Below are 25088 nucleotides of genomic sequence, written 5' to 3'. Positions count from 1 at the left end.
TACTTAGAGGTCTCACAGGCTGGAGAGACACTTTGGAGACCTGAAATGAAAGACTACGGTCACACTTTACTTTGAGCTCACAGTATCCAGTCAGACTCTTTATTCATACTTAACAACTGGCAATAAAATGCAGATGAAGAGCCCAATGATGCAGAGAACAGTGGGCATCCTGGGGAAATTCTCGGAGGGAGATGATTGGGAAACCTTCGTAGAGCGAATCGACCAATGCTTAATGGCCATTGAGCTGGAAGGAGAAGCGAATGCTGCCGAACGAAGAGCGATTCTCCTCATCATCTGCGGGGCACCAAAGTATGGCCTCATGAAAAATCTGCTTACTCCAGTGAAATCCACAGAGAAATCGTACAATGATTTGTGCACACTGGCCCGGGAGCATCTGAACCCGAAGGTAAGCGTTTCTATATCTACAAAAGATCTGAAGGCCAGGAAGTGGCGATTTATGTCACCGAACTAAGACGCCTTGCCGGACATTGCAAATTTGAAGGACATTTGGAGCACATGCTCAGATACTTTTTCGTACTTGGCTTTGGTCATGAAGTGATACTTCATAAACTTTTGACTGTAGAGACTCCAACCTTGAGTAAGACTATAGCCCAGGTGTTCATTGCCACCAGTGACATTACTAAGCAAATCTCTCAGCACACGAGTGCTGCTACTAGTACTGTGAACAGTGATGTTGTTTTCAAATCGCAACATACACGACAGGCCCCAATTGCCTGCAGCTGCAAGTCCGCAGATGTCTCAGAGTCCATCATCAAGCGTGATGAATGGAAGGCCATTAACACCTTGTTGGCGCTGTGGGGGTGATCATCGTTTCCATTCATGCCGCTTCTAAGGGTACGTTTGAAAGGGTTGTGGAACAATGGGACATCGCCAACGTTTGTGCAGGCGAGCTGGAAACCACCCTGTTGCAGAGGAGGACAGATCCACGGGGGATCACGACGAACCAGAGCCTCAGACCGAGGAGGGGTGCACACATTTACCACAAAGTGTCCCCCGATAATGCTGAAGGTTTAATTAAATGGACTCCCGGTGTCAATGGAGCTGGACACGGACACGAGCTAGTCTATTATGAGTAAAAAAACTTTCGATAAGTTGTGGTGCAGCAAGACCTCAAGGCCAGTCTTGACTCCCATTCGCACGAAACTGAGAACTTACACAAAAGGAACCGATTCCCTTAATCGGCAGTGCTATTGTAAAGGTCTCCTACGATGGAGCAGTGCACAAGTTACCACTCAGGGTGGTACCGGGCAATGGTCCCACGCTGCTCAGCAGGAGCTGGCTGGGAAAGATACGATGGAACTGGGACGACGTCCGAGCGCACTTGTCCGCTGACGACACTTTGTGTGCCCAGGTCTTAAACAAGTTCCCTTCGCTGTTCGAACCAGGCATCGGGAAGTTCCAAGGAGCAAAAGTGCAGATCCACCTAATTCCGGGGGCGCGACCCAGCCATCACAAGGCGAGAGCAGTACCGTCCATGATGAGAGAAAGGGTAGAGATCGAGTTAGACCGGCTGCAAAGAGAGGACAGCATCTCGCCGATTGAATTCAACAAGTGGGCCAATTCGATTGTTCCAGTCCTCAAGGGATATGGCACCGTCAGAATCTGTGGTGAGTTACAAAGTAACTATCAATCGTTTCTCCCTGCAGGATCAATACCCACTACCAAAGTCTGATGACATTTTTGCTGCACTGGCAGGAAGAAAGACGTTCACGAAGCTGGACTTGACCTCGGCCTGCATGACGCAGGAACTGGAGGAATCATTCAAGGGCCTCACCTGCATCAACACGCACAAAGGTCTCTTCATTTATAACAGATGCCTGTTTGGAATTCGATCAGCTGCGGAGATATTCCAGAGAAACAAGGAAAGCTTACTGAAGTCGATCCTGTGCAAGGTGGTCTTTCAGGACGACATCTTGGTTACAGGTCGGGACACAGTCGAGCATCTACAGAACCTGGAGGAGGTTCTTAGTTGACTCAACCACGTGGGGCTCAGGTCAAAACGCTCGAAGTGCGTTTTCCTGGTGCCTGAAGTGGAGTTCCTGGGGAGAAGAATCGCAGCGGACGGCATCAGGCCCACCTGATTCGAAGATGGAGGCAACTGAGAATGCACCAAGGCCACAGAACGTGACGGAGCTGTAGTAATTTCTAGGACTCCTGAACTACTTTGGTAACTTCTTACCGGGTCTCAGCACACTGTTAGAACCACTGCACGCCTTACTGCATAAAGGAGACGAATGGGTATGGGGCAAAAGCCAAGGAAATGCCTTTGTAAAAGCAAGAAAATTGTTATGCTCAAACAAATTGCTGGTGTTGTATGATCCATGTAAACGTTTGGTACTAGCATGTTATGCATCGTCCGACGGCGTCGGGTGTGTATTGCAACAAGCGAATGAATCTGGGAAATTGCAACCGGTTGCTTATGCATCCAGAAGTCTAAGACTGCAAGATCCGACAACATGATTGAAAAAGAAGTGTTAGCATGTGTCTATGGGGTAAAGAAAATGCATCTATATCTGTTTAGGCTAAAATTCGAATTGGAAACTGACCATAAGGCACTAATATCCCTGCTTTCCGAGAGCAAGGGGATAAATACGAATGCATCGGCCTGCATCCAGAGATGGGTGCTCACATTATCCACATACAAATATGCCATCCGCCACAGGCCAGGCACAGAAAACTGTGCCGCTGCTCTCAGTGGGCTGCCGTTGCCCACCACGGGGGTGGAAATGGCGCAGCCCGCAGATTTAATCATGGTTATGGGAGCATTCAAGAGTGAGCAATCACCCGTCACAGCCCAAAAGATTAGAACCTGGACGAGCCAGGACCCCTTACTGTCCCTAGTAAAAAATTGTGTGCTTCTTGGAAGTTGGTCCAGTGTCCCAGTGGAAATGCAGGAAGAGATAGAGCATACCAGCGGCACAAAGATGAAATGACTATACAGGCAGGCTGCCTTCTGTGGGGCAATCGGGTAGTGGTCCCCAAGAAGGGCAGAACACTTTCATCAGTGACCACCACAGTACCCACCCATGCATCGTAATAATGAAAGTGAAAGCCGGATTCCACATGTGGTGGTCCGGCATCGATGCGGACTTAGAGTCCTGCGTGCACAGATGTAACACATGCTCGCAGTTAAGCAATGCACTCAGGGAGGCGCCACTAAGTTTATGGTTTTGGCCCTCCAAACCGTGGTCCAGGGTCCATGTTGACCATGCAGGCCTGTTTTTGGGGAAAATATTCCTTGTGGTTGTAGATGCGTACTCCAAATGGATTGAATGTGAGATAATGTCAGCTAGCACGTCCGCTGCCAATACTGAAAGCCTGCGGGCCATGTTTGCCACGCACGGAGTACCTTATGTCCTTGTGAGCAACAACAGGCCATGTTTTACCAGTGCCGAGTTCAAAGAGTTCATGACCCATAACGGGATTAAACATGTCACATCTGCCCCGTTTAAACTAGCATCGAATGGTCAGGCAGAGAGAGCAGTGCAAACTATCAAGCAGGGTTTGAAGAGGGTAACTGAAGGCTCACTGCAGACTCGCCTATCCAGAGTCCTGCTTAGCTACCACATGAGACCCCACTCACTCACTGGGATTCCACCTGCTGAACTGCTCATGAAAAGGGCACTCAAGACAAGGCTCTCGTTAGTTCATCCTAACCTACATGAACAGGTAGAGAACAGGTGGCTTCAACAAAGTACACAGCGCAAATGTGTCACGCGAAATTGAAATCAATGATCCTGTATTTGTTTTGAATTATCGACAAGATCCCAAGTGGCTTCCCAGCACTGTTGTGGCCAAAGAGGGGAGCAGGGTGTTTCGGATTAAACTTTCAAATGGACTCATTCACCGGAAACACTTGGACCAAATCAAACTCAGATTCACGGACTATCCTGAGCAACCCACTTTGGACCCCACCTTCTTTGACCCCCCTCGCAACATACACACCAGTGGCAATAGACACCGCAGTTGGCCACGAAGCAGAACCCATCACCCGCAGCAGCCCAGCAGGACTCACCACATCAGGCAGTTCAGCAAGGCCAGCTGCACAGCAGCCCAGTGAGGCCCCAACAAAAGATTAAGGTCACACTTTACTTGGAGCTCACATTATCCAGTCAGACTCTTTATTTATACTTAACAGTGACCATCTTTAAAAAAGGGGACAAGTCCGACTGCGGCAACTACAGGGGAATCTCCCAATCAGCCACTGGGAAAGTTGTCGCTAGAGTTCTCCTCAACCGTTTTCTCCGTGGCCGAGGAGCTCCTCCCGGAATCACAATGTGGATTTTGTCCCCTACGGAACAGAATGGACAGGATCTTTGCAGCGGGACAGCTGCAGGAAAAATGCAGGGAGCAGCGCCAGCCCATATACATGGGCTTTTTCGATCTTAAGAAGGCCTTTGACACTGTCAACCGTGAGGGTCTATGGAGTGTCCTCCTCCGTTTCGGATGCCCCCAAAGGTTTGTCAACATCCTCCGCCTGCTCCACGACGACATGCAGGCCGTGATCCTGACCAATGGATCCATTACAGACCCAATCCACGTACGGACCAGGGTCAAACAGGGCTGTGTCATCGCTCCAGCCCTCTTCTCAATCTTCCTCGCTACCATGCTCCACCTCACAGTCAACAAGCTCCCCGCTGGAGTGGAACTAAACTACAGAATCAGTGGGAAGCTGTTTAACCTTCGCCACCTTCAGCGCAGGTCCAAGATCACCCCAACCTCTGTCGTTGAGCTGCAGCACGCGGACGACGCCTGCGTCTGCGCACATTCTGAGGCTGAACTCCAGGATGTAGTCGATGTATTCAACGAGACATATGAAAGCATGGGCCTTATACATAACATCTGTACGACAAAGGTCCTCCACCATCCTGTCCTCGCCGCACAACACTTTTCCCCAGTCATCAAGATTCACGGCGCAACCCTCGACAATGTGGACCATTTCCCAGACCTCGGGAGCCTCTTATCAACAAGAGCAGACATTGATGCGGAGATTCAACACCACCTCCAGTGTGCCGGTGCAGCCTTTGGCCGCCTGAGGAAAAGAGTGTTCGAAGACCAGGCCCTCAAATCTACCACCAAGCTCATGGTCTACAGGGCTGTAGTAATACCCGCCCTCCTGTATGGATCAGAGGCTTGGACAATGTACAGAAGACACCTCAAGTCCCTGGAGATATATCACCAGCGATGTCTCTGCAAGATCCTGCAAATCCCCTGGGAGGACAGGCGCAGCAACATCAGAGTCCTCGTCCAGGCTAACATCCCCAGCATTGAAGCACTGACCATACTCGATCAGCTTTGCTGGGCAGACCACATAGTTCGCATGCCAGCTGCGAGACTCCCTAAGCAGATGCTCTATGCGGAACTCCTTCATGGCAAACGAGCCAAAGGTGGGCAGCGGAAATGTTACAAGGACACCCTCAAAACCTCCCTGATAAAGTGCGACACCTGGGAGTTATTGGCCGAAGACCGCCCTAGGTGGAGAAAATGCATCCGGGAGGGAGTTGAGCTCTTCGAATCTCAACGCCGAAAGCGTGAAGAGGTCAAGCACAGGCAGCGGAAGGAGCGTGCGGCAAACCAGTCCCACACATCCCTTCCCTCGGTGAATATCTGTCCCACCTGTGACAGAGTCTGTGGCTCTCGTGTGGGATTGTTCGGCCACCAGAGAACTCACTTCAGGAGTGGAAGCAAGTCTTCCTCGATTCTGAGGGACTGCCCTGTGATGATTAGTCTGCCAGTATTTTTGTGGTCAATATTGTTTGTGTCATAATGCAGATCTCTTCATTTCAACCTTGCTGTAACGGGGGGACACAGTGATGTGGGTTTATTTCTGCTCGCCAGGTCAGTATTTATGCTAAGTGGAATTTCTGGTGAGTCTGGACTGTACTGGGGCTGAGGGTTTTGTACACTAAGTTATTTTGAGAATAGTCTCGTACAGAGGTAGCCTTGAAATCAGATAGCAAAATAAGGATCAATGGATACCTGCATGGAGTACTGGATATAACATGGCAAACGGCAGCTGCACAGTCAAACATGAATCCACTGTATCTTTTCAAAGACAGTGCAAATATATGTGATTTGTTTCAAAAGCTCTTGCTCAGGGGTGGCCAATTGTTTGGGCTGGAGGGCCACTTAACAGAACTGCCTGCGCAGTATCTCTTCCAGCAGCAGGAGCTGGTGAGCGGCCTGCACAGGGCCTCACAATTGGTGCACGACCGCACAGCCCCACACCTTACACCTTAGGGGGAACATTGATGTGCGGCCCTCAACAGTGAACCAAATCATCATCATCATCATAGGCAGTCCCTCAGAATCGAAGAAGACATGCATCCACTCTAAAAATGAGTCCTTAGATGACTGAACATTCCAATACAAGAACCACAAGTCCGTGAGATAGGTGGGACAGACAGACAGTCGTTGAGGGAAAGGGTGGGTGGGACTGGTTTGCCGCACGCTCTTTCTGCTACCTGCGCTTGATTTCTGAATGCTCTCGGCGATGAGACTCAAGGTGCTCAGCACCCTCCCAGATGCACTTCCTCCACTTAGGGCGGTGTTTGGCCAGGGACTTCCAGGTGTCAGGGGGGATGTCACACTTTATCAGGGAGGCTTTGAGGGTGTCCTTGTAACGTTTCCTCTGCCCACCTTTGGTTCGTTTGCCATGAAGGAGTTTAGAGTAGAGTGCTTGCTTTGGGAGTCTCATGACTGGCATGCGAAGTGGCTCTCCAGCTCAAAACAATTGCCCACCCTGTCATAAACCCTTGTTAGAAACATAGAAAATAAGTGCAGGAGTATGTAATTCAGCCCTTCGAGCCTGCACCACCATTCAATAAGATTATGGCTGATCATTCACCTCAGTACCCATTTCCTGCTTTCTCTCCATACCCCTTGATCCCTTTAGCCGTAAGGGCCATATCTAACTCCCTCTTGAATATATCCAATGAACTGGCATCAACAACTCTCTGCGGTAAGGAATTCCACAGGTTAACAACTCTGAGTGAAGAAGTTTCTCCTCATCTCAGTCCTAAATGGCTTACCCCTTATCTTGAGACTGTGTTTGCCCTGATTCTGGACTTCCCCAAAATCGGGAACATTCTTCCTGCATCTAACCTGTCCTGTCCCTTCAAAATTTATATGTTTCTATGAGATCCCCTCTCATCCTTCTAACCTCCAGTGAATAATGGCCCAGCCGATCCAGTCTCTCCACATATGTCAGTCCAGCCATCCTGGGAATCAGTCTGGTGAACCTTCGCTGCACTCCCTCAATAGTAAGAACGTCCTTCCTCAGATTAGGAGACCAAAACTGAACACAATATTCCAGGTGAGGCCTCACCAAGGCCCTGTACAACTGCAGTAGGACCTCCCTGCTCCTATACTCAAATCCCCCAGCTATGAAGGCCAACATACCATTTGCCTTCTTCACCGCCTCCTGTATCTGCATGCCAACTTTTAATGACTGATGTACCATGACACCCAGATCTCGTTGCACCTCCCCTTTTCCTAATCTGCCGCATTTCAGATAATATTCTGCCTTCGTGTTTCTGCCCCCAAAGTGGATAACCTCACATTTATCCACAATATACTGCGCCTGCCATGCATTTGCCCACTCACCTAACCTGTCCAAGTCACCCTGCGGCCTCTTAGCATCCTCCTCACAGCTCACACTGCCATCCAGCTTAGTGTCATCTGCAAACTTGGAGATATTACACTCAATTCCTTCATCCAAATCATGAATGTATATTGTAAATAGTTGGGGTCCCAGCACTGAGCCCTGCGGCACCCCTCTAGTCACTGCCTGCCTTTCTGAAAATGACCCGTTTATCCCGACTCTCTGCTTCCTGTCTGCCAACTAGTTCTCTAGCCACGTCAGTACATTACCCCCAATACCATGTGCTTTGATTTTGCACATCAATCACTTGTGTGGGACCTTGTCAAAAGCCTTTTGAAAGTCCAAATGCACCACATCCATTGGTTCTCCCTTGTCCACTCTACTAGTTACATCCTCAAAAAATTCCAGAAGATTTATCAAGCATGATTTCCCTTTCATAAATCCATACTGACTTGGACCGATCCTGTCACTGCTTTCCAAATGTACTGTAATTTCATCTTTAATAATTGATTCCAATATTTTCCCCACTAAGTCTATAGTTTTATATGGGTATATGTAAAGCTATTAGCAGGTGACAGTTGTGATGACATAACACAATTAGCATGTGTATATTACACATTTGTAAACATAACAGATCATTTCAACTACCCCAAAAAAAGAATGTTTAGTTCAAGTTACCTATCAATATTATAATACTGCCAAATGAAACATTCTGCGTTGAGCAAACACGAGTCAGACTCAAATAAACAATGAGCTCTCTTCTAACTACATTACAAATATTAGTAATTAGCTTACCTATTTTTAAACTATTTAAAGAGGATCTCTTCTGTGATGATCAGTTCAAAAGCTACACATGACACCAACTTCAAACAAAGTAACTGCTAGCTGTTAATTACTATTCTCACCTTGTTATCAGGATGGCTGAATCAACAGCAGGCAAATCTTCCCTCCAACTACTAGACATATCACTATGGAAATAATTCTTCCTTCCAAATTCTTCATGTTGCCATTTGCAAAAACTCTCCAGCATCTTCTCCCCATGGTGGCCTATATAAAGATCTTCCTATAAAATAAGAATAATGAATTTTACTTGCACATATTTTTCTCCCTAAAATATTCTTGAATGTGATCATCAATACTAGAAGTTGCAAATTGGAACATTTGTACTCTGATATATTATGCACATTTAGATCTAGTAAAGTCCAGGTACTCTTACTATGTCTCAAATATTATGGCCTAGAGATTCAATAAGCCCAAGAATGGGCAGTGTCACCGCGGCCAAGGTTAATGGCTACCAGCAAAAAGAGCGCAGGCAGCACTGGTATTTTGGTGCTGCCTGGTGATTTAAATGAGCAGAGGGCAGAATCTCCTGTGCAACACGTTCTTTCGGCGGTATCAGCAGGAGGCCGAAGGTTGCGTCTAAAGGATTGGTGTAGCGTTCTCGGGCAGTCACACACTAACAGTGAAAGACTGTGGCATAGATGTTGTTATCTCTCCTCTCATATACTCTGTCCTCCCAAATCCCTACCCCAAACCTTCATTAATCTTTGACATTCGTACTCTCCTGCCGCCATCCCAGGCTCGACTCCCTCTTAGATAAGCCTACAGCTTCCCTCTGTGCTTCTCTTGGCATCGTCCAAAGGGCCCACCGTGGCACTCGTTGCTGCCTCCTCACCAGTAGCAATTCCAACTCCATCCTACTCTCTCACTGACCTTGCCACCCAGCTTTCCCGCGAGGGGCTAACCTTGCCAATCTCCTCCCCATCCAACTCATTCCTCCAAGTGCTGATCCTGTGGATGCTGCCAGTGAATCGGCCATCACCGACCTTCTCTGCATCTCCCTCCAGAACGTCGGTTCGCTTGCGAACCAAGCCTTTGCCATCCATGAGCTTATCATGCATGATTGAATCAACATCAATGTCCTGACAGAAACTTGGCTGAGGAGTGATGACACCTGACCTTTAAACAAAGCCTCCCCGGCTGGCTATACCTTCCACCACTTGGCCCACCCAGACCACCGTGGTGGCGGTGTGGTTCTCATCACCAAATCACACCTTGGCCTGTCCCGCTACCCCTCCAACCCTCTGGTCTCTTTTGAATATCTCACCTTACTCCAACCCTCTCACCCCATTAAAATTCTCGTTCTCTACTGCCCACCCAAGTACCATAACATTTTTAGCACCGAGATATCTTCAATGCTTTCCTCCCTCAGTCTCTACACCAAGTAATGTCTCATCCTCAGTGATTTCAACCCCTATCTCAATTCATCATGCTCTCTTTTCTCTGAGTTCACCACCCTCCTATCCTCCTGTAATCTCTCCCTCCATTTGAATTCTTCCACCCATATTCACGGCCACCCCTTGACCTTGCCATCTCTCATGGCCTCGCTATTCCTACTGTGTCAATCACAGATAAAGCCATGTTTGACCATTTCCTTGTATCGCTCACCATCCACATCCCCCTTCCCCCAGCCAAACCTACTTGGAAAAAACTCTCTCCAAACTTTCTTACAACTGCACTTATCAACTCTAAACTGTCCAGTCTTTGGCCCTCCATTCACCATGACATTTCTGCTCAACCACACCCTCACCACCACCTTTGATGCCCTTGTCCTTTACTCTCTCTCACCCTGGCTGTTCCCCCTGGTATGGCCCTCATCTTCGCTCCCTCAAGTCCAAGGGGCACATACTTGAATGGATGTTTAGCCATTCACTGCCAGATCTGGTTGGACAACATAAAGCATTATCGGATCCTACTCTTGTCTGCCAAAACTGCTCACTATTTCAGGATCATTCTGGAATGCAAAGATATTCTCTACTGCTAACCATCTTCTTAAACCCCTCTCCCATGTCTCCACCACACTCACCTCCAACAAGTGCGAGGAGCTCATAGACTTCTTTGTCTCAAAGATTGAGATCATCCAATCAGCTGCCTCTGCCAGTTCCCTGCCTTCCCCTAGCCCACTGGATCAAACTTTGTATGAGGTTCCCCACTGCACTAGCCCTAAACTCACATCTCTTTCCAGTTTCTCTGATCTCCCCTCTTGACCTCTCTATGCTCATCTTGTCCATGAGACCCACTTCCTGCTACCTTGACCCTATTCCCACTAAACTGCTGACCACCCAACTTCCTTTTCTAGCTCCCATGTTCACTGACATTGTTAACGGTTCTCTCTCCTCAGGTACTGTCCCCCTCTCCCTCAAATCTGCCGTCATCACCCCTCTCCTCAAAAAAACAATCCTTGACCCCACTGTGCTTACAAGCTTCTGGCCCATTTCCAATAGGATAGGAATAGGGTTAAGGAGCAGGAAGTGTGTCTCATGGACAAGATGAGCATAGAGAGGTCAAGAAGGGAGATCAGAGAGAAATGAGAGTTTAGGGCTAGGGCAGTGGGAAAGTGATGGGTTGTTGAATTTCTCTCGCTTTTCTTGGACGTTGCTTCAAATTAAAGGCCGGGAGCAAAAATTAAATCTAATTAATTATACATTATAGATGGCAGGGCAGGCGATGTGTCACTGCTGCAAGCTGTGGTCCGGGGTCCACCGCGACCACATCTGCAGCAAGTGTCCGCAGCTCAAAGGACTTCGGCTCCGAGTTGATGAGCTGGAGTCTGAGCTGCGGACACTGGAACACATCAGGGAGGGGGAGAGTTACTTGGATGCTACATTCCAGAAGGTAGTCACACCCCTTAGATTAAGTAATTAAAATTTGGTCCATGGTCAGGGACAGGAGGGTGTGACTAAGATTGAGGCAGGTGTGGGGACCCAGGAATTAGCAATGGAGGAGCCTCAGCACTTGCAATTGTCTAACAGGTACGAGATTCTTGCTCCCTGTGTGGACGAGAGCAGGGACTGCAGGGAGGATGAGCAAACTGACCACAGCACCATGGTACAGGGGACCATTCAAGTGGGGGGAGTAAAAAGAAACGTTGTAGTGGTAGGGGACAGTATCATTCGGGGGATAGATACAGTTCTCTGCAGCCGAGAGCGTGAGTCCTGAAAGCTGTGTTGCGTACCCGGTGCCAGAATTAAGGACATCTCCTCAGAGCTGGAGTGGAACTTGGAGTGGGAGGGGGAAGATCCAGTTGTCGTGGTCCACGTGGGTACCAACAACATAGGTAGGACAAACAAAGAGGTTTTGCTGAGGGAGGATGAGCAGCTAGGGGCCAAATTAAAAAGCAGAACCACAAAGGTAATAATCTCTGGATTACTACCTGAGCCACGAGCAAATTTGCATAGGGTAGATAAGATCAGAGAGTTAAACACGTGGCTCAAAGACTGGTGTGGGAGAAATGGGTTTTGGTTCATGGGGCACTGGCACCAGTACTGGGATAAGAAGAAGCTGTTCCGATGGGACGGGCTTCACTTGAACCGTGCTGGGACTAGGGTCCTGGTGAATCAAATAACTAGGACTGTAGAGAGGGCTTTAAACTAATTAGTGGGGTGGGGGGGGGAGAATTCAGGTGAGTGGAAATTTTAAAAGTCAAAGAGCAAGGAGAAGGCAATAGAGCAGGGTGGCACTGGGGAAATCAAAACCAGAGCATGACAGGAAGGGACAGAATGTATAAACACAAAAGTGTATCAGAAAGTGGTGTCAAAGCAGGGAAAAACACTAAAAAAATCAAATTAAAAGCTCTTTATCTGAACGCACGCAACATTCGTAACAAGATAGATGAGTTGACGGCACAAATAGAAATAAATGAACTCCTAGTAAAGAATCCTCTAGGAAAGAGTGATAATAGCATGGTTGAATTTCAAATTCCCGCTCACCCACCACCCTTGTGCTCGCCGACCTACACTGGCTCCTGGTTAAGCAACGCCTCGATTTCAAAATTTTCATCCTGGTTTACAAATCCCTCCATGGCCTCGCCCCTCCCCATCTCTGTAATCTTCTTCAGCCTCAACTCCCACCGAGATGTCTGCGTTTCTCAAATTCTGCCCTCTTGAGCATCCCTGATTATAACTGCTCAACCATTTGGTCGTGCCTTCAGCTGCCATAAACCAAGCTCTGGAACTCCCCCCTTAACCTCTCCACCTTCTTTCCTCCTTTAAGACACTCCTTAAAATCTACCTCTTTGACCATACTTTTGGTCATCTTCTTACGTGGCTCGGTGTCAAAGCTATTGGTTTTGCCTTATAACACTCCTGTGAAGTGCCTTGGGACATTTTACAACATTAAAGGTGCTATATAAATACAAGTTGTTGTTGTTGTTAAATCATTGCATGAGAAATCAATTTAAATACATTTTTTAAAAAGGGAAACAAACATCTTGGTCAAGAATATAAATGGTGTAAATCGTGCAGAAGAGAGTTCAAATAAGTTTTTAACAACAGCAGACTTTTGAAGAACTCTTCGTGAGAATATGGTATTAAATCTTCCTTAATTCTTTGCCTTTTAAAAACAGACTTCAAAACTTTGTCCAGGCCCGGGTGGGGGGGTGGGGCGTGATCCCTCTGATCCTTGGTTGGGGGGAGGGATCGAAAACTCAAACCCAGGGAGGGGCAGGCTGCTGGTGGGAGAGCTCGGAATGAAGCACTCCTGCTACTCCCAGCTCACAAGCATTGTTCCCCAAGGATGAGACTGCCTCGTTGCAGCCACTGGGAATCCCAAGCTCCAGGATCCCCAGCCGCCTGCACAGTAAGTTAAAGTAGAGGGTTCAGGCCTCATTATATTTAAATTGCCATTCTGCCTCTTAGCAGCGGGTTGGCAGCCCGCACCCGCTGTCCCGCCTGAGTGAATGGTGAAAGTGGGCAGATTGGAGGCGGGTTGGGGTCGGGGTTAACTTGTTTCCAACTTTCACTTGCACCCACGCCTCCAACCCACCCTTACCTCTGGAAAATTCTGGCCAGAGTTTTTGTTCTGTTTGTCACCAATTACATTTGTACACCAATGAGATTGGGTTTTGATGCTGCAATCAAATAGCTGCATTGGTTTCTGTTATATATGAAAACCTGTAAATACCTTGTTTAACCACCAGAGGGCTCGTCCCCTGGAGTCCCAAGGGATCCCACAATCCCTTTGGAGCGCCTGTACATAAGGAGGCCTCACAGGCTGGAGAGGCACTCTGGAGACCTGAATAAAGGTCTACAGTCACACGTTACTTTGAGCTCACAGTATCTGGTCAGATTCTTTATGCAAGCCATAACAACTGATGACAAGATACATATAATGAATCCCACCGCAACAATGCAGAGAACCATGGGCACCCTGGAGAAATTTTTGGAGGGAGATGATTGGGAAACCTTCGTGGAGCAACTCGACCAATACTTCATGGCCAAAGAGCTGGAAGGAGAAGCGAGCGCTGCCAAACGAAGGGCGATCCTCCTTACCGTTTGCGGGGCACCAACGTACGGCCTCATGAAAAATCTGCTTGCTCCAGTGAACCCACAGAGAAGTTGTACGATGATTTGTGCACACTGGTCCGGGAGCATCTAAACCCGAAGTAAAGCGTTCTGATGGCGAGGTACCGGTTCTACACGTGCAAGAGGTCTGAAGGTCAGGAAGTGGCGAGCTACGTTGCCGAGCTAAGACGCCTTGCAGGACATTGCAAATTTGAAGGACACTTGGAGCACATGCTCAGGGACTTCTTTGTACTTGGCATTGGCCATGAAGTAATACTTCGCAAACTTTGACTGCAGCGACCCCAACCTTCAGTAAAGCCACAGCGATAGCCCAGGTGTTCATTGCCACCAGTGACAATGCCAAACAAATCTCTCAGCACACGAGTGCCGTTGCAAGTACTGTGAACAAAGTAATGTTGTTTTCGAATCGTAACATACAGGGCAGGACTCACATGCCTGCAGCTGCACGTCCGCTTTCATTCATGCCACTTCAAAGGATTAATTTGCAAGGGCTGTGGAATAATGGGACAGCTCCAACGTATGTGCAGGCGAGCTGCAAACCCTGCAAACCACCATGTTGCAGAGGAGGACAGATCCACAGGGGATCACGACAAACCAAAGCCTCAGACTGAGCAGGCAGAGGTATATGGGGTGCACATATTTACCACAAAGTGTCCCCCGATAATGCTGAAGGTTGAATTAAATGGACTCCCGGTGTCAATGGAGCTGGACATAGGCGCGAGCCAGTCCATAATGAGTAAAAAGACTTTCAATAAGTTGTGGTGCAACAAGGTCTCAAGGCCAGTCCTGACCCCCATTCGTACTAAACTGAGAACGTACACAAAGGAACTGATTCCCATAATCGGCAGTGCTACCGTAAAGGTCTCCTACGATGGAGCGGTGCACAAATGACCACTCTGGGTGATACCGGGTGATGGCCCCGTGCTGTTCGGCAGGAGCTGGCTGGGAAAGATACTCTTGAACTGGGATGACGTCCGAGCGCTCTCGTCTGTCGACGACACTTCATGTGCCTAGGTCTTACACAAGTTCCCCTCGCTGTTTGAACCAGGTATCGGGAAGTTCCAAGGAGCAAAAGTGTAGATCCATTTGATTCCTGGGGCGCGACCCATTCATCACAAGGTGAGAGCGGTACCGTACATGATGAGAGAGGGGGTGGAGATCGAGCAGGACCGGCTGCAACGAGAGTGCATCATTTCGCCGATCGAATTCAATGAGTGGGCCAGTCCTCAAGGAAGACAGCGCCGTCAGAACCTGTGGTGATTACAAAGTAACTTCCCTGCAGGATGAATATCCGCTACCAAAGGCAGATGACCTATTTGCGATGCTGGCAGGAGGACAGATGTTCACGAAGCTGGACTTGACCTCGGCCTACATGACGCAGGAGCTGGAGGAATCATCAAAGGTCTCTTCATTTACAAAAGATGCCCGTTTGGGATTCGATCAGCCACGACGATATTCCAGAGGAACATGGAAAGCTTGCTGAAGTCGGTTCCGCGCACCGTGGTCTTCCAGGACGACATCTTGGCTACAGGTCAGGACACCGTCGAGCACTTGCAAAACCTGGTGGAGGTTCTTAGTCGACTTAATCATGCGGGGGTCAGGTTAGAACGCTTGAAGTGCGTTTTCCTGGCGTCTAAAGTAGAGTTACTGGGGAGAAGAATCGCAGCGGATGGCATCAGGCCCACCGATTCGAAGATGGAGACAATCAACAATGCATCGAGACCACAAAACGTGACGGAGCTACGGTAGTTTCTAGGACTCCTGAACTATTTTGGTAACTTCTTACCGGGTCTTAGCACACTGTTAGAACCACTGCACTCTTTACTGCGTAAAGGCGATGAATGGGTATGAGGTAAAAGCCAAGAAAATGCCTTTGAGAAAGCTAGAAAACTGTTATGCTCAAACAAATTGCTTGTGTTGTATGATCCATGTAAGCGTTTGGTGCTAGCATGTGTTGCGTCAGCATACAGTGTCGGGTGTGTATTGCAATAAGCTAATGAATCTGGGAAATTGCAACCGGTTGCTTATGCATCCAGAAGTCTGTCTAAGGCTGAGAGGGCCTACAGCATGATCGAAAAAGAAGTGTTAGCATGTGTTTATGGGGTAAAGAAAATGCATCAATATCTGTTTGGGCTCAAATTTGAATTGGAAACCGACCATAAGCCACTTATATCCCTCTTTTTTGAAAGGGGATAAATACGAATGCATCGGCCCGCACCCAGAGATGGGCGCTCACGTTGTCCGCATACAACTACGCAATCCGCCACAGGCCAGGAACATAAAACGGCGCTGATGCTCTCAGTAGGCTGCCATTGCCAAGCACAGGGGTGGAGATGGCACAGCCCGCAGATTTAGTTATGGTAATGGAAGCATTCGAGAGTGAGCAATCACCTGTTACCGCCCGACAGATTAGAATCTGAACGAGCCAGGACCCCTTACTGTCGTTAGTAAAAAAAACTGTGTGCTCCACGGGAGTTGGTCCAGTTTCCCATTAGAGCTGCAGGAAGAAATAAAGCCGTATCAGCGGCGCAGAGATGAAATGTCCATACGGGCAGACTGCCTCCTATGGGGTAATCGGATAGTGGTGCCAAAAAAGGGCAGGGACACTTTCATTAGTGACCTCCACAGTATCCACCCAGGCATTGTAATGATGAAAGCGATAGCCAGATCCCACGTATGATGGCCCGGTATCAATGTGGACTTAGAGTCCTGCGTGCACAAATGTAACATATGTTCACAGTTAATTAATGCACCCAGGGAGGCGCCACTAAGTTTATGGTCCTGGCCCTCCAAACCGTGGCCCAAGGTCCATGTCAACTATCCAGGTCCATTCTTGGGAAAAATGTTCCTTGTGGTTGTAGATGCGTACTCCAAATGGATTGAATGTGAGATAATGTCGGCAAGCATGTCCGCTGCCACCATTGAAAGCCTGCGGGCCATGTTTGCCACGCACGGCCTGCCCGATGTCCTTGTGAGTGACAATGGGCCGTGCTTCAGCAATGCCGAGTTCAAAGAGTTCATGACCTGCAATGGGATCAAACATGTGACTTCTGCCCCGTTCAAACCAGTGTCCAATGGTCAGGCAGAGCGAGCAGTGCAAACAGTCAAGCAGAGCTTGAAGAGGGTAACTGAAGGCTCACTGCAGACTCGCCTATCCAGAGTCCTGCTTAGTTACCACACAAGACCCCACTCGCTCACTGGGGTTCCCCCCGCTGAACTGCTTATGAAAAAGTCACTTAAGACAAGACTCTCGTTAGTCCATCCTGATCTACACAAACAGGTAGTGAGCAGGTGGCTTCAACAGAATACATATCATGATTGCACAAATGTGTCATGCGAAATCGAGATTAGTGATCCTGTATTTGGGTTAAACTATGGACAAAGTCCAAAGTGGCTTCCCGGCACTGTCGTGGCCAAAGAGAGAAGTAGCGTGTTTCAGGTCAAACTTTCAAATGTACTCACCTGCAGGAAACACTTGGACCAAACCAAACTCAGATTCACGGACTATCCAGAACAACCCACAATAGACTCTCCCTTTTTCAACCCTCCAACACACACCCACACACGAGGCAACCGACGCAGTGGTTGACCACGACGCAGAACCCATAACCTGCAACAGCCCAGCAGGACTCACCACACCCAGCAGCCCATCAAGACCCACCGCGCAGCAGCCCAGCGAGGGCCCAACAAACGACTCACCAAAACCAGCATTTGCACCGAGACGATCAACCAGGGAAAGGAAGGCCCCAGATCAACTCGTATTGTAAATAGTTAGACTATTGACTTTGGGCGGGGTGGGGGGGACGTGTTGTTATATATGTAAAACTGTAAATACCTGAGGGCCCATCCTCTGGACTCCCAAGGGATCCCACAATCCCTTGGGAGCACCTGTACATAAGGAGGCCTCACAGGCTGGAGAGGCACTCTGGAGACCTGAATAAAGGACTATGGTCACACATAGGACTATGCTCACAGTGTCTGGTCAGATTCTTTATGCAAGACATAACAGTTTCAGAGTGCAAAAATGATTTCTACCCAAATAATTTGTTGCTGCTGAGGTGAAATTTTAAACAACTGCAGCTAACAATCTATCTTATTCAAAGGTACAAAGGAGATTTTAGCATTATTGGATGGATAGTAAAATCTTTAAGTGTATATTTCTGGCATGTTTGTGTTCTCTTGGTGCTGTTTATTTTTGTAGGATTGCAGGGCATGAATAGCCACACACATTGGCTACTTTAACACCAACCATTTTCCTCCTCCCAGCCATCCAGTACAAAAATGCATTTAACTTTTCACACAGCTTTTCAGCTGCCTGTGTTCGGGAGGAAAACTGAATGTATACAGAAAACTGCTACTCTGATATGAATGGAAAATTTCCTCTTGATAGCTGGCTCTTGGGGCATGGAATGGAATACGGGAGTTGGGGGGGGACGGGACTATAAACACACAGTGGGGTACGGGGGGTATAAACACAGAGTGGGGTACGGGGGGGGTATAATCACACAGTGGGTTACGGGGGGGGTATAACCACACAGTGGGTTACGGGGGGGGGGTATAAACACACAGTGGAGTATAAACACACAGTGGGGTACGGGGGGGTATAACCACACAGTGGGTTACAGGGGGGTGTATAACCACACAGTGGGTTACGGGGGGGTGTATAACCACACAGTGGGTTACGGGGGGGGGTATAAACACACAGTGGGTTACGGGGGGGGGTATAAACACACAGTGGAATATAAACACACAGTGTGGTACGGGGGGGTATAACCACACAGTGGGTTACGGGGGGGTGTATAACCACACAGTGGGTTACGGGGGGGGGGTATAAACACACAGTGGGGTACGGGGGGGTATAAACACACAGTGGGGTACGGGGGGGGGTACAAACACACAGTGGGGTATGGGGGGGGGGTATAAACACAGGAATAAAATCAATCTGTATGTGATAAATATAAAAGTGTGTGTGTGAGAACGCCTCTTACATCCTTGAACAATAGTCAGAAGTCAAGGGCCTCTAACATCAATGATGACTAACAGATAGATACACATATTGGACCTGTTCTGGGGTACATACAGTATGAGCAGACATGCATGGACAAGCAGTGCAGGAGACACAAAGATATCAGCTAGTTTAAATTATGGGACAGCTGCTCTGTACTAGGCAATCTTTTTTTACAGCTCACATTTCAAGCCGCTATAAAGTATGCTCTTAACAAACTAACACTTCATTTTTTGCACTCCAGAATCAATCGATAATTTTCTTACCGGAGTCTCATGAAGCAGAACAAGTTTTGTCACTCGAAGGTTCATTTGTATGCCAAGACTTTTGTGCTGAAATAGATTGAAAACCTGGAAAAAAAAGAGATTGTACCAAAAAAAATGTTTGAAGCAGATGCACAGTTATTTAGACACATTAATCACCGTGACAGCTGAAATTAACACTACAACTGGAATTTGACAAAAAAGAATGTTAATGAAAATGTCCCAGTAGCTGAGTGTCAATATTTTAAAATTATGTGGGCTTCCACGCATTCATATTGGCCCATGAACAGTACCTAGTCTATATCAGTCCCTGTGGATATGGTTAACTCCTTCAGCAACACAAATCAGTTTAACTCTTTCCTGATGAAAGTTCATACTCAAAAATATTAACCTATTTTTCCCTATCAAAAGCTTATGGTTCTGCTGGGCATTTTATATTCTACTTTGGAAAGGCCACAAAATGTAACAGAGCTCCTGCACCCTCACCCCCAGCCTGAAAGATGTGGGCCATGAGCCTTCTTTATAAGGGTGGGGGGCCAAAAAAAAACTTTTTAAACTTGTTTAAACTTTTTAAACCTTCAGGTTCTTAGCAATGTCCCAGGCCTAAATCCAGGTGGGAATCACTACCAGCAGACGAGCGGCCAGTGCACCTCCTCTCACTCGCTATATCAGCCCGCAACTGTTCTGCCAAGCTGGGGATGAGGAAACCTCTGGCCTGGAAGTCCACTTCCACGGACAATATCTGAGGTGGACAGAGTTTCCACTTCAAACAAGGCCCATGAGAAACAAATGGGGGAAAGGCTGGGACACAGCAGGATTGTGCCAGATTGTGCAGGTTTTAAACCCTTGGGGCTAAAAACTCGGTAGGAGGCGATAATACTCGCTCCACTTCCTTTCTGGGGCGGTAGCGGGCTGGACGCCTCGGGAGCAGGGTGCATGGCTCAGCAATGCTATGCACTGGGCCGCACAGGAGGGGCTCTTCCCTGAATCAAAAGAAAGGGCCCAAGCTGCATACACTGCAGGAAAAAAAAGGTCCTACCTAGACCACCGGGGAGCGGGGATGCCGCGACAACAGCCGGCACTCTGCTCAAGTGTCGGGCTGACTGGCATGGACACCGTGTCCAAAGCGGCAACGGGCCACGCAAGGAAACCAGCCATTTTTTTTTCCAACAGCAGCCCACCTCCCCTTTAACTTTCGCCCCACTAGAGGCCGACCACCCAGTATACGTCCCCTGAAGCTGTTGCTGTCATCGCCCGGCGCAGCCTCAGGGGGCGATATCCAATTTAAGGTCCGGGGCACTGCGCACGGTGATGACATCAGCATCATTGGCGCAACAGAGCGGAGCACTACGTGTTACCGCTGCCGCTAAATTCCTGGCGAATTTAGCAGGAGTCTTTTGCAGCGCTGCGACTCCCTCAAGGGCGCGAATGGGAGGCACAACAGACCCAAACTTCTCCCTTTTAATCTTTCATTCTATTTTTCTTGAGTCAGTAATTTTTCAACAATGCCATAAATAGCTATAATTTATTCTCACCATATTCATGACAGTCAGTATAAACCTCCTGACAGCATCAGCTCCATGATAGTTGACCATTGCTGTATCAGCGACAACTAGAGTCTCTACATTATAGTCATGAGATAGTTTATATGTATATCTCCGTCCTCTTCCTCTGTCCATTTGTTTCCTATTTTTGGATTTTCTTTTGTCTATAAAACAAAATTAAAAAATTGTTGCTAATTTGTCCGTGGCAAAAATGAATAGAGAACAGTAATTTCCAATGTTGATTTAGAAACAGTTCAGGCAATTATGAATATCAGAATGTCACCATATAACAAGAGACGACAGCACATTTCCCTCCCCAGCAGGGCTTCCAGTTTACATTGCAACGGTTGACAGCTAAAACGGTGCTCTAGCAGGAGTCAAGCTGATATAAAAAACTGATGTTAACAGCCGCAGTGAAGTAGTTTGTGTCCTGGGACATTTTGCTGTCCTTACTGAGACAAATAACAGTGATTGGTTTCTTTGGGAAAGGGGAAAATGTTGTCAATAAAAAAAAGTGCCATTACGTACAGAAAGAAAGAACTTGTATTTATATAGCACCTTTCACAACCAACAGACGTCCCAAAGTGCTTTGCAGCAATGAAGTACTTTTGAAGTGTAGTCACTGTTGTAATGTAGGAAACACAGCAGTCAAATTGCACACAACAAAGTCCGATAAACAGCAATGAGTTAATGAGCAGATAGTGTCACTGTTTTAGTGATGTTGGTTGAGGTCAATATTGCCCAAGACTCCGAGAACTCCACTGCTCTTCTTCAAATAGTGTTGTAGTAGCTTTTACGCCACCTGAGAGGGCAGATCTTTAACGTCTCATCCAAAGACAGATAGACAGAAAGGAAAAGGAGGCAGGGTGGCATTGCTGGTTAAAGTGGGTATGAATGCAATAGTAAGAAAGGACATTTGTTTGGATGATGTGGAATTGGTATGGGTGGAGCTACGGAATACCAAGGGGCAGAAAACGCTAGTGGGAGTTGTGTACAGACCACCAAACAGTAGTAGTAAGGTTGGGGACAGCATCAAACAAGAAAGTAGGGATGCATGCAATAAAGGTACAGCAGTTATCATGGGTGACTTTAAACTACATATTGATTGGGCTAACCAAACTGGTAGCAATGCGGTGGAGGAGAATTTTCTGGAGTGTATGAGGGATGGTTTTCGAGACCAATATGTCGAGGAACCAACTAGGGAGCTGGCCATCCTAGACTGGATGATGTGTAATGAGAAAGGACTAATTAGCAATCTTGTTGTGCGAGGCCCCTTGGGGAAGAATGAACATAACATGGTAGAATTCTTTATTAAGATAGAGAGTGACACTTAATTCAGAAACTAGGGTACAGAACTTAAGGAAAGGTAACTTCGATGGTATGAGGTGTGAATTGGCTAGAATACACTGGCAAATTATACTTAAAGGGTTGACGGTGGATAGGCAATGGCAAACATTTAAAGATCACATGGATGAACTTCAGCAATTGTACATCCCTGTCTGGAATAAAAATAAAACGGGGAAAGTGGCTCAACCGTGGCTAACAAGGGAAATTAAGGATAGTGTTAAATCCAAGGAAGAGGCATATAAATTGGCCAGAAAAAGCAACAAGCCTGAGGACTGGGAGAAATTTAGAATTCAGCAGAGGAAGACAAAAAGTTTAATTTAGAGGGGGAAAATAGAGTACGAGAAGATGTTTGCCTGGAACATAAAAACTGACTGCAAAAGCTTCTATAGATATGTGAAGAGAAAAAGATTAGTGAAGACAAACATAGGTCCCTTGCAGTCAGATTCAGGTGAATTTATAATGGGGAACAAAGAAATGGCAGACCAACTGAACAAATACTTTGGTTCGGTCTTCATGAAGGAAGACACAAATAACCTTCCGGATGTACTAGGAGACCAAGGGTCTAGTGAGAAGGAGGAACTGAAGGAAATCCTTATTAGGCGGGAAATTGTGTTAGGGAAATTGATGGGATTGAAGGCCGATAAATCCCCGGGGCCTGATAGTCTGCATCCCAGAGTACTTAAGGAAGTAGCCCTAGAAATAGTGGATGCATTGGTAATCCTTTTCCAAAAGTCTATCGACTCTGGATCAGTTCCTATGGACTGGAGGGTTGCTAATGTAACACCACTTTTTAAAAGGGGAGGGAGAGAGAAAGCGGGTAATTATAGACCGGTTAGCCTGACATCAGTAGTGGGGGAAATGTTGGAATTAATCACTAAGGATGAAATAGCAGCGCATTTGGAAAGCAGTGACAGGATCAGTCCAAGTCAGCATGGATTATGAAGGGGAAATCATGCTTGACAAATCTTCTAGTTACATCCTCAAAAATTCCAGCAGAGTGGACAAGGGAGAACCAGTGGATGTGGTGTATTTGGACTTTCAAAAGGCTTTTGACAAGGTCCCACACAAGAGCACATGGTATTGGGGGTAATATACTGACATGGATAGAGGACTGGTTGGCAGACAGGAAGCAGAGAGTCAGGATAAATGGGTCCTTTTCAGAATGGCAGGCAGTAACTAGTGGAGTGCCGCAGCGCTCAGTGCTGGGACCCCAGCTCTTAACAATATACATCAATGATTTGGATGAAGGAATTGAGTGCAATATCTCCAAATTTGCAGATGACACTAAACTAGGTGGCGGTGTGAGCTGTGAGGGGGATGCTAGGAGGCTACAGGGTGACTTGGACAGGTTAGGTGAGTGGGCAAATGCGTGGCAGATGCAGAATAATGTGGATAAATGTGAGGTTATCCACTTTGGGGGCAAAAACGCAAAGACAGAATATTATCTGAATGGCGGCAGATTAGGAAAAGGGGAGGTGCAACGAGACCTAGGTGTCATGGTTCATCAGTCATTGAAAGTTGGCATACAGGTACAGCAGGCGGCGAAGACGACAAATGGTATGTTGGCCTTCATAGATAGGGAATTTGAGTATAGGAGCAGGGAGGTCTTACTGCAGTTGTACAGGGCCTTGGAGAGGCCTCACCAGGAATATTGTGTTCAGTTTTGGTCTCCTAATCTGAGGAAGGACATTCTTGCTATTGAGGGAGTGCAGCAATGGTTCACCAGACTGATTCCCGGGATGGCAGAACTGACATATGAGGAGAGACTGGATCAACTGGGCCTTTATACATTGGAGTTTAGAAGGATGAGAGAGGATCTCATAGAAACATAAGATTCTGACGGGACGGGACATGTTAGATGCGGGTAGAATGTTCCCGATGTTGGGGAAGTCCAGAACCAGGGGACACAGTCTTAGGATAAGGGGTAGGCCATTTCGGACTGAGATGAGGAGAAACTTCTTCACTCAGAGAGTTGTTAACCTGCTGCAGAGAGTTGTTGATGCCAGTTCATTGAATATATACAAGAAGGAGTTAGATATGGCCCTTACGGCTAAGGGGATCAAGGGGTATGGAGAGAAAGCATGAAAGGGGTACTGAGGGAATGATCCGCCATGATCTTGTTGAATGGTGGTGCAGGCTCGAAGGGCCAAATGACCTACTCCTGCACCTATTTTCTATGTTTCTAAAAGATGGCACCTGTGGCAGGGAAGCACTCCCTCGGTACTGCTCTAGAGTGTCAGCCTAGATTTTATACTTAAGTCTCTGGAGTGAGACTTGAAGCCACAACCTTCTAGTCAGAGGTGAGAGTGCTCCAATGAACCATGACTGGCACTAACAGTAAACAGGGGCATTGAAGGAAAATGTGCAACGTGTTATAATTATTGTCACCTTTAGGTCTTGGGCTATTAGATAAAAGAAGCATTTGGTGAGACAGCAATAGAGCCTTTTATGTCACACCAGTTCAGTCAAAAATACTGAAAGACACAATTCAGTGATTGTTTTATTCTCCCCCCGCCCCACCTCCCCACTTCTATTACCTAGTGAATCCAACACCAAATGTCATCATAGCAGACTAAATCAGTCTGCACCAGGAGATTTATTTTTGTTGTTACAGATCTGGTGACTAACAGGACATTAATAAAATGCAGGAGTCTTTATCGCACAGCCAGCCAGCCAGAAACATAACAACCAGGCTGTAAATTGCAACTCCCAGCGTTTAAAGCACACTTTCATGCATCAGCAAGCGTTCCCTAAATCAAACTTTATTTCAAAGGAAATTGTAACCTAACCATCAAACCACTCTGTTCTAGACAATCAAAATGCAACCAGCTCACCTGTAGACACGTAGTAATTAATTTCTGCAGTCAAACGTCTCAGGGAAAAGTTAAAGAAGTTCAAACGGAGCGTATGGACTTCCAAATACTCAGGCCAAAGGAGCTTTTG

At 47.3% G+C, this 25088-nt stretch overlaps 1 protein-coding gene across 1 annotated transcript in view; it reads right to left on the bottom strand.

Moving 5' to 3' along the window:
* Positions 1-25088, bottom strand: part of LOC139227543 (A disintegrin and metalloproteinase with thrombospondin motifs 19-like) — a 768564-nt gene that overhangs the window by 713946 nt on the left and 29530 nt on the right. Inside the window, exons 4-6 of the mRNA XM_070858408.1 lie at positions 20790-20962; positions 19258-19341; positions 8530-8687 (exon numbers count right to left, since the gene is read on the bottom strand). Of these exons, the coding sequence (XP_070714509.1) occupies positions 8530-8687; positions 19258-19341; positions 20790-20962 (415 nt within the window). The remainder of the gene's footprint in view (positions 1-8529; positions 8688-19257; positions 19342-20789; positions 20963-25088) is intronic.

This window comes from Pristiophorus japonicus, chromosome 1 (assembly GCF_044704955.1).
Source record: "Pristiophorus japonicus isolate sPriJap1 chromosome 1, sPriJap1.hap1, whole genome shotgun sequence".
NCBI lineage: Eukaryota > Metazoa > Chordata > Chondrichthyes > Pristiophoridae > Pristiophorus > Pristiophorus japonicus.
Note: the sequence above shows the minus strand (reverse complement) of the source record. Positions and strands in the feature narration are given on the sequence as shown.